We start from the raw sequence: 9,936 nt of genomic DNA, 5'->3' as shown, positions 1-9,936 counted from the left end.
TCATCTTGGTTTCACAGAGGCCGTTTCTTTCCAGCACTCTCATTTTATCGGCATAAATTCGGTCTCAAAACCCTATCGATTTCCGAAGGATTTTGGATTTAGCCGACCCCGCGAGCTCCAGTTTACCCGCTACCGTAGTTTGGGCAGGCAAGGAATGAACAGCCGAAGAAAGGTTCCCGCAAAGGGAGCCCACCCCCACCCACCCCTACACACACCCGCAACTCCCGCTCCTCGCCCACCTCGGCAGCAGGACACAACCCAAACGCCGACCGACATCGCGCGGGAAGGCCGGCAGCGGGAGCTTCCACGCATGCGCCTGGTTGCCAAGTGGGTGGGCGCGGGAGTCCTTCAGCAGGAGCGAGCGGGGGAGACAACAACAGTCGTTGTTGCGCCGCCGCCGCCGCCGCCGCCGTGGAAGCATTTTGAGGGCTACCGTCCTTTCCTTCATCTCCCGTCAACGCCGGGGAAGAAAGAGAGAGTCAGGCTTAGGGAGCGCCGGGGCAGTCGTGGCTAGTGGATTAAAGGCGAGGAGCTGTCCTTTCTTCGGAGCCGTCCTGCCTCAGACCCGGCCTGGGAGAGCGAGCGCTGTGCTCTTCCTTCACCAGCTCAGAGGAATCCGCCGAGCCTCTCCGGGGACAAGGCTTGTCCGCTTCTGCGCCCGCCGTCGCCCTCTCTCACCCGCGCACTTGCTGGCCCGCGGAGACGGAGAAGACGTCGCCGCCGCCGCTACAGCCGCGCTGCCCTGGGGGCTGTACGGAGCAGCGGCCCCGGGCTCGTCAGGAAAAGCCGCCGCCTTTGCTCGTCAATGAGCATCGCGGCTCAGGAGCTCCACTCCGGCAGGGGGGAGCCGGCTTCAGGAGCAGCCCCGGCGGCGGGGGGAGCAGCATGTGGATCCCAACGGAGGAGGAAAAATACGGCGTGGGTAGGTCCACAGTCTCCTCCTTTCCTGAAAAAGATGCGGGGGGGAAGGTTGCTTCGCCCCCGCCTCTTCTCCCCCCCCCCCCGCTCCCTTCAGCAAAACGGCTGGCTCGCGGGCGGAGCGGCGGTAAAGATCCCGGTTGCGCGCGCGCGCCCTTGCGCGCGCTCTGCCTCTGTCTTGCACGTCCGTGGCTCTCCCAGGGAGCCCAACTTGGTTCTTTGTCAGAAAATGGCGTTTGTGGGGAAGGGGGGGGGAAGGGCGCCGTTTTTGGAGGGTGATGGTGGTGGTGGAGGAAATCGGTGGGATGCGGGGCCGCCTGCTGTTTTGGTGACGGCAGCGAGCGGCCTCGCTTAGTTCCTCGGAAAGGGTGGCAGGTGCAACGCTATGCCTCATCCCGCTGCAGCTCAAGAGCTTTCTCCGTCTCTTCCTTTGCTTTCTCATTGCAAGATGGCATGCTTAGAGAGAACTCTCTTCAAAATTCTGCACCGATCGTGTAGGGTAGGCAGTGCCCTCGAAGTGAAAGATGGACGGCATTCGCTCGTGCAGGAATCCAGTTAGCGTCTCTCGCCCAGGGTTAGGGAGTTATGAAGGATTCGTGTTGGGTCTACAGAGGTGTCCTCGTTGAGGTGGGCTTCCGAAGTCCGCGTTTAACCCGATGAGATCAATAGAAACCCGGTCTCATCTTTTCACCTACTTATTTATGGTGCGCCTTTCCAGGAAGATCTTGTTGTGATTAAAAATAAGGGATTGTGGTTGAACCGTCGTTAGGAGGCGCCAATTACGTTCCTGCTCAGTTAATTATTCCAAGAGTGGTAACCAAAGCGCAACTTCATTAATTGGCAGTTTTTGTACTCTGAGCAAGGATGCTAATGATTTCTCCTCTCCATATTAACATACCTATATGGCATAGAAAAAATAATGAATATTGTGTATATGTCTTGTCTTCTACATATTTTGACCCGTTTAAAATCTTTTTAACTTTATTGCTATTTTCATTTATTTTTTAAAAAATAATGTCAATATATTTTAGGCTTGCCTGCTGTTTTTTTTTTCAAATTTGAGATAGTTACTGTCATAAAAGTACTTTTATAAAGGTGAGATTGCATCACCTTAGAATTATTAGAAAGTTGAACTTCCCTCTAGTTGTTTCTTAATGTTTAAGATTGCCTGTGATAAAATTTTCCAAATTGATATTTTCATACCGATCAGTCACTCATTCTTGTTTTAATCAATGAATGTTTGTTCATGTGCAATATAGTTTTTATATTTAACCTTCATTTAAAATAAGAATTTTTAGAAAGGAATAAAGGAGAAAGCAGTGTTTTTAATTCAACAGTTCAACTTTAAAAAGAGGCATCTAAATATTTCTAGAAAACATAATCATAGCACAAATATATAATATGACTATGAAATAAATTATGTAATATCCTGTTCACAAAAATAGTTATTGGCAGGGTTAACACTAACCCCCTCCCCAGCAATACTAATAGTCATGAGAACTTTAAATAATATTCAAGAGTCTATTTCCAATGCTACAAGCAGTCCAAAACAAAAATCAGACTAATTATGATATTATTTGTTGGATATACAAGCATTTTTAAGCTTTTTCAAGATAGCTGAAGAAGTTTCTTGGATGAGAAGCGAAACGTCTTCAAAGAAAAACCAGAAAGTCTAGTTGTCTTTTGAAAAACCACCTTTGGGACAACAATTACCTGAACAACTGAGAATCTCCATAGACATGAACACTGATGAATTTGGGTGAGATGTTCATTGTCTTTTCAGTCACATGTTCCAATGCAAAAATTTCCTTGTTTGCCTTGGACAGCTAAAAATGTTTATTTATATATTCCAATGATTCTCTACCTACTCAGTTTCCTCTAACTAACTTGTTCAGATTGAAGAAGCTGCTTAGTTGGACAGCTAAATGTCAAACCAACAACAAACTAAGTTCAGTTGCCATGACTTAACTTTCAGATTACTGGGAACTTTCTCAGATATTGGCCACTATTGCAAATATAACAAAATGCTCTGGCTGAACATAACAAAGTACAATAATTTTTATTTAAAATCTCCCATCAATAATTAGAAATTATTGATTTGGAAATTTAGCACTTTTAAAAAAAAAATAAAACATAGCTTGGATATTTATGTTTTGTTCATGCCTGACAGGCAATTCCAGCTTTTTTTCAGCCCCATTTGCAAATCTGTACTATATTAATCATAATCAACATTTGTAACACTACCTCAACTCTTTCAGAGAAAAGGGGGAATACAACAGTTTAAAAAGAAGAAATATTAGGAATTCCAAATTAATATGCTCTTAGAAAAAAAATTATCTGACTTCTAAAATCCAAAAGAAAGTACAATTTGCAAATAAAATTTCAGCTACAAAATATTCAGTATTTTCTGAAATTCTTGTGTGGCTGGCTAATTCAGAATGTTCAGAATGTATACTGAATCAAGAAGAAATTAGATGACAGAGGGAAACAAGTTGTGTCATGTTTATTTAAAGTGTCCCCTTTAATTGTTTCCAGCTTCCAGGGTGAGCCCAAGTGTTAGGGTCAGTCTCCATAATACTAATCACAAAAGAATTGCTTTTGCTGACAAATTTTATACCTTGTAAGCAATCCCTACCACCATCCCCAGAGATGCTTATCTTAGGCATCAGGTACAATATGGAAGATTACCTATTAATGAGGATTAAGCGTCTAGCAGGCATTGAGTGCCTAACCTTGAATAATTTAATTAAAGTTGGAACAGAAAGTTTGTTACCTTATAACTTGCAAAAGTGAATAGGAAGTGCTAGCTTCTCTAAGCAGCCTGTCTTAGGTGTTAATTAAAAAATAGGGGTCAATAACAGAACACTCAGTTACACAGTAGGTCAAGTCACATGATACGTTTGTAACTCTGTTATTGCTTAAGAATTAAAGTGCAGAAACTGCATATGTTTAATCTTTTTAAATATTATTCACAGTATTAAAATATTATCCATAGTTAACTTAATATTTTAAATATGTTTAACTTAGTAAACATATTATTTTAACAGCTTTCTACTAAAATTCTCAAAGGATTGTGTATAATTAATAAACCACAAAGCAACAAAAATACAACAATAATCCTATCCTAAAAATTCTATTAGAATTTTTAATAGAAATCCTATTTCTATTAAAATAACCACAGTAATTAAAATAAATATAAAATAATTTAAATATATTAAATAAAATGTGCTTTTAACACATTATAGCTAAATACTAAAAAAACTCCTTCTGAAGGGAGCGCATTTCAGAATTTGGGCTTGATGGAAGAAAGGCCTTTCTGATATGCTAATTAATTGGCCATTGGCAATGGAAGTATTTTTAATAATGTCTTTCTTGCAAATCCTTATAGTCTGACAAGCTTAGAATGAAAGAGATCGATTTTTAGATTCTAGTGCGTGTATAGCTTTCAAGATTAGCACATTGCTCCAGGCTTGTTGCTTTACTGTGAAATAATTCAGAATCTACAGTTGATCAGAGCCAAGGAGCTACTTATGTTCATGCAAAGATTAGCCCAGAAATATTTACTGTTGTTGCTGTCAAGCTCTATTTCACATATATTTGCCGCTTGCCTTTATTTACAACTTACGATATGAATTGTAATGGTAATATAAAAATACATGGGTTGCTGAACTATTATTTATTAACATAAGAATTGTGTTTGATCAGCACAAAAGTTACCTAAAATAGCTTATTGTTTATAGAACAGTCAGTGTCATAGGTAAAATAAGCCACACATTTTTGAGAAGAGTAATTTTCAACTCCTGTTCTTTAACAATTGATGTTGATAGTATTATCTTCCATTAATTTTTTTAATGCTGTTATGAGAGAGCTATAAAATACTTTCCTATTCTATACAATGTGTAGTTATATATGTTTTTATTATGTCCCCCACTGTTTTTCCTTTTCCCCCTAAACTGATTTCTTTGTCGTATACAATAGATGCCTTAGGTACATTTTCCTGATCTTTAGATTGATTTAAGATACATAAAAAATGAAAAACAAAAATAATATATCCTGCTCAATTCAAATGGAATTTACCTGTACAGTATTGGTAAAGACATGCTGGATGCCAAAATACAAGGGCTACTTGAAAGTTTACTTGTTCAGTATTATATATTTAAATACTTATACCCTGCCAAATTATTTCAAATCCATCTATAATAAAAAACAGCAATACAATATATTAAAATGAAATTAATAATACATGAGTCCTGGCTTAATAACTTGTTTAGCAACATTCAAAGTTATGACAGCATTTTATGAATGGTATTTACAATGAATCCTCAAAGTTCTGGTCATTGCAGTGTCCCACAATGATTTGATCCCAATCTGGGAACTTGGCAACCACTTGCCATTACAATGTTATGACATCCCTATGGTCATGTGATCACTACTTGTATCATTCCCTTCCAGCTTCTGACAAGCAAACTCAATGGGGACCTGGCAGGAGGTTACAAATGGTGACCATGTGAAATTATTGATCTGATGCTGGTCCACAATGTGGTAGTGCTGATCCTAAGTGACATAGTTATGTGAAGTCTATATGACTTTACTATTACATCACTAACAATAGCAATAGCACTTAGACTTATATACCACTTCACAGTACTTTACAGCCTTCTCTAAGCAGTTTACAGAGCCAGCATATTGCCCTCAACAATCTGGCTCCTCATTTTATCCACCTCGGAAGGATGGAAGGCCGAGTCAACCTTGAGCCTGGTAAAATTTGAACTGCCAAATTGCAGCCAGCTGGCAGTCAGCAGAAGTAGCCTGAAGTACTGCATTCTAACCACTGCGTCACCACGGCCCCTTAGCACCAGAAATTCTAGTCCCAATTACTGTTATTAACTGAGGATTATTTATACTAAATGCAGGTAGTTTTTTGTTAGATTAATTTTTATTTATTTAATAAAATAAAAATAGATTAATTAAAATGGTGAGGGACAGTCTTCTAATATTCATATTGGAATGGCCTATGTGAACAGAAAGCTTTCAACAGAAACTCAGATGAAATTATAGCAGATGTTCCCAAACTTGATGGGGAGAGAATGCCAAAAGATTTGAAATAATCATGGGGAAAGTCCATCTGCAAACAGCTGCAAGATGATACTAGCCATTCCCAGCATACATAGCAGAATCTCTCCTAACTCTGTGATTAGATTGGTAATGGGTAAACATTCTGACAGATATCATTGTCCCAAATTGTTTGAGGCGTTTCTAATTGTTTGTAAAATATATTTTTACAAAGAACAAGGGATGAATGCAAACTTAAATAGCAAAGACAAAAGGCTCTTTTCCTACAAAAGAATAGATCACAGAAATGTTACAACTAAGTGAAAATTATTATAGGATAAACTTCAACCACATGACTGTTCTTTAGTCTTTTCTTTACACCAATAAAAACCAATCAAAGACTGCAAGTTGACACACCTTGTGAAGCCAGTTTTTGATACTTGATACATGAATATCTTTCTACGAATGCATGGTAGTCTTTTTAGAAACAATTGAGGCATTATAGATAAAAAAATTTTCATAGATACATTTTAAGTATTTGGAATATACATGACCAGCACACAAATTTATTTTATATGCAAAAGAAAATTCTTTGTAGCACTGTTGATGTATTTATTAAACCTATTTTTTTAAAAAATTAGTCGCATTGTAAGATCAAAAGAAATATATTATTTGTTAAAAACATGGAAACTCTGATCTGGCAAAATAGACAAACCCAATTACCTGTTCTGGTTAGTTGAAAATGGATTTATTTTATTAAAATTCTTTCATTGTTGATGAAACTGAATAGTTGGATTAATCTCTAAAAAAAGTAAAAAAGTGACATTGTAAAACTAGGATTTTCAGTGCAACTGGTTCAAATCCAAGATATTAAAAATGTAAATAGATAACCTTTTGTAAGTCACGCAAATTAATGCTTTATTAAAGCTTACTATCTAATTTTCTGGCCATGCTTGGAAGGGAGGGGATTGCCATTTAAAATACAGGTTTTTTTCCCCCCAAAGGAACAGTTTTTCATGAAAATAGGGATCAAATTTTAATTTTTTCAATATTGTCCAAACATATCCGACTGCCTTCAGGGCTGGAAATACAACAATGTTTTGACTATACTAAATGCAAGAACTGGCCAAGATTTTAAGATGCCAAATTATAGTTCTCCAGATGGGCTTCTAGTGGTTCATGCTCAATATAATTTTCATTTGAAAAAAAAAAAAACAAGAGTCATAAATGTGCCTGAAAATGTAACTGAAAATAAGCAAAAGTAAACTTCCACATTCTGAAAGAGAGAACCTTGGAGTTTAACCATTCCATTAAAACTTAATATCTGACTTATCAATTTGATGAAAATATTTTTAAAAGTTCATTTGTTCTGCATCAATGGCTTTTTGTTTAAACAAGTGTAAATTAAATCTGATATAAGCATGTATAATTTTCCATCTCTGTAAACAATTTTTCCTTCAAACTTAATTTCAGTTGATTGACAAATTTATTTTTTAACTAAAATCTCCAACCCGTAAGGTCTGTCTAAAAAGATTAGCAATAAGCAAACAAACAAAATGTATGGTTTATCTTTGGTTCAGTTATCCAAGTATGACAATTTATAACATCCAACATTTTATTTATTTTTATTTATTAAATTTCTATGCTGCACATATCAATGATACAGTGACTCTGGGTGGCTTACAATATAATGAAAAGTAAAAAAGTTAAAAAACAATTCTAATTAAAAAAAAGTGAATACAAAAGAACCAAGATGATGGTGAACCTGGGGGTGGGAATCTTATCTTCCTGATCAGCCATCCCCCCAATGTAGCAGATCTCTGTTGAGAACCCAGCCCAGCCAAGTTTTTAGGCTCTTCTGGAAGGCCAGGAATGTGGGGGCAGGCCTCACATCTGAATATTCCAGAGGACGGGGATCAGAACTGAATTTCCATTGAAATTCCTATTTTGATAAATATGAATATGATCAATCCAATTCCCTGTAAATAAATGTTTTCCATCAGGGTTTTTGCAGAATATCTATTTCAGGCTTCAGCATCTTCAATTTGTAAAAAAAAAGTCCCTTATACAAAGTTTTCTCTTTATCTAAACTGCTCGGTGCTGTGAGATTCTATGATACAAATAATGATTGAACAAAAACATTAATATAGTTTTATACCAGAAGGACCTAACATGAATCCAGAACAACAAAATAGTATTCAAATATACTTATTCTTTTTTTGTATAATAATTTTATTAAAGATTATAATTTTAACAGTCAAATCTAATACAAAGTAAAAAAAAGAATAAAAAGAAAGAAGATGCAACAAGAAAAGGAAAAAAATAGAGAAATACAAAATAAACAGTATAATAAAGAAAAAATAAATGATGAAGTGATTTCCCATCTTCAACACAAGTATAAACAATTTTAATAAATTATCACTTCCTCTTAAAATACAATTTTTTTCCATATGCCTTTTCTTATGTATAGACAAATCCATATGGAATTGCCATTTCAATCCTGATGTCAAAAAAAGTCCATTCGGGTTATCAGAAATAACAACGTAACTATTTTAACTTTGATCCAATAAAGCAACTTTCCCTTTATATTTAATAATTTTAATATTTAGTCCATTCAAATAATTTCATAAGGCTTAATTTTTCTTTTTCTTTGCTCTTTTCACAAAATTTTTTCAAAATTTTAATGTTTCTTTTGTAAATCTAATAATATAAGAAAACTATCCAGGCTACTTTCTTGGTTTTTTATTTGTATATCCCTTTAATTATTAAAAAAAAACACCTGGTTTCTTTTTATGTCTAGTGTAAGATGTTTTTCTATGTACTCTGGTAGCCAGTCATTTGTAAATCCACTCCCAACTCAGGTTTGATCTTGTCAGGTAAACTTGTTCCTCTTTTATAACTTCTTTTAGATTACATATAGTCTCACCATTGATGCAGATGTCTCTATTGATTCTATTACTTTCTAAACCCATTTAAAAAAATATTCTTCAATATGTCCAATATTAGAATATTCTCTTCCACACTGTGTTGAGAGTCCAGCATTGTGATATGACTCCTCCTTCTGATGTCATCGAGCTGAGTCTGCCACTATAAAAAGCTAGCCTCTGCTGTTGGCCCCAGCTTTTTGACTCAACTTCTTGATCCAATCAGAGCTGGTGTCTCTGGAATTAGTGCCAGTTAAAGCAACTTAGTTCTATGAGCAAAGCAAATTTCCATCAAGCAGAAGAACAGTGCAGCTCCTGGGGACCCGATAGAGCTGCGCCTTCAGGAGGGTGGGGATCCATTCTCCCTCTTCATTGGATTGACGAAAAGCCTCTGATGACCACAACTGTGAGTTCGGGCTGGGAGAGCTCGGCTGAGCCTCCCACAAAGCCCCTTTTCGTCACGCTGAACAGTATTGGAGGCTGCAGAGCTGGGAGAGCTTGACTGAGCCTCCCAAACATCCATCCATTAACGTGCAGCCTAGAATTGGCTATTTAGATGCCACGAGGCCGGGTGAGCCTCCCACACTGTCCTCCATTAGTGCACAGCCCGTCTGTCAATCAGCGTCTCTCAGCTGTTTTTCGGGGCCTTCCTGCCTAGCACTTCACAAAGGGCTGGAAGCAAAGGAACCAAACCCAGAATTACCTTGCCAGGTCTGTAGACCACCCTGAGTAGGGTTTTCTATCAGCCTCTGTGCACGTGGCAGTCGGCCATTTTGGGAATCAAAAGTTTCAGGTGCCATTTTCTTGAGGACTCAGAACAGGGATCCCAAACATCTGGCCCATGTCTAGGGCAACACACCTTGTGAGCAGCTGACAGCACCTCCAGTGTCATATCTAGCAGCATGGAGAGTAATTGGGCCCTAGCTGGACCATTGAGCCTGGTTGAATCCCAGGGCTCTGAAGTTGCAAGGTGGTCTTTCAAGAGAAGAAAACAAAGAGTCCATTCAGCTAACAGGGAGGCTGCCGCAAAAATCAGGGCCAA

The 9,936-nt window shown here is 37.9% G+C and overlaps 1 protein-coding gene across 7 annotated transcripts in view; it reads left to right on the top strand.

Moving 5' to 3' along the window:
• The first annotated feature begins 294 nt into the window (after positions 1 to 294).
• DOCK3 (dedicator of cytokinesis 3) overlaps positions 295 to 9,936 on the top strand; it is a 177,279-nt gene continuing 167,637 nt past the window's right edge. For 3 of the 7 annotated variants that reach the window (XM_087924050.1, XM_087924053.1, XM_087924048.1), the window contains exon 1: positions 296 to 922. In XM_087924050.1, coding sequence (XP_087780176.1) covers positions 886 to 922 — 37 coding nt within the window. In that variant the 5' untranslated portion in view covers positions 296 to 885. Of the gene's footprint in view, positions 923 to 9,936 lie in introns of all 7 variants that reach the window. The other 4 variants (XM_087924051.1, XM_087924049.1, XM_087924054.1 and 1 more) reach the window with 2 other exon arrangements.

The sequence above is a fragment of the Pseudonaja textilis genome, chromosome 2 (genome assembly GCF_049901715.1).
Source record: "Pseudonaja textilis isolate UNSWEBS1 chromosome 2, rPseTex1.2, whole genome shotgun sequence".
Lineage (NCBI taxonomy): Eukaryota > Metazoa > Chordata > Lepidosauria > Squamata > Elapidae > Pseudonaja > Pseudonaja textilis.
Note: the sequence above shows the minus strand (reverse complement) of the source record. Positions and strands in the feature narration are given on the sequence as shown.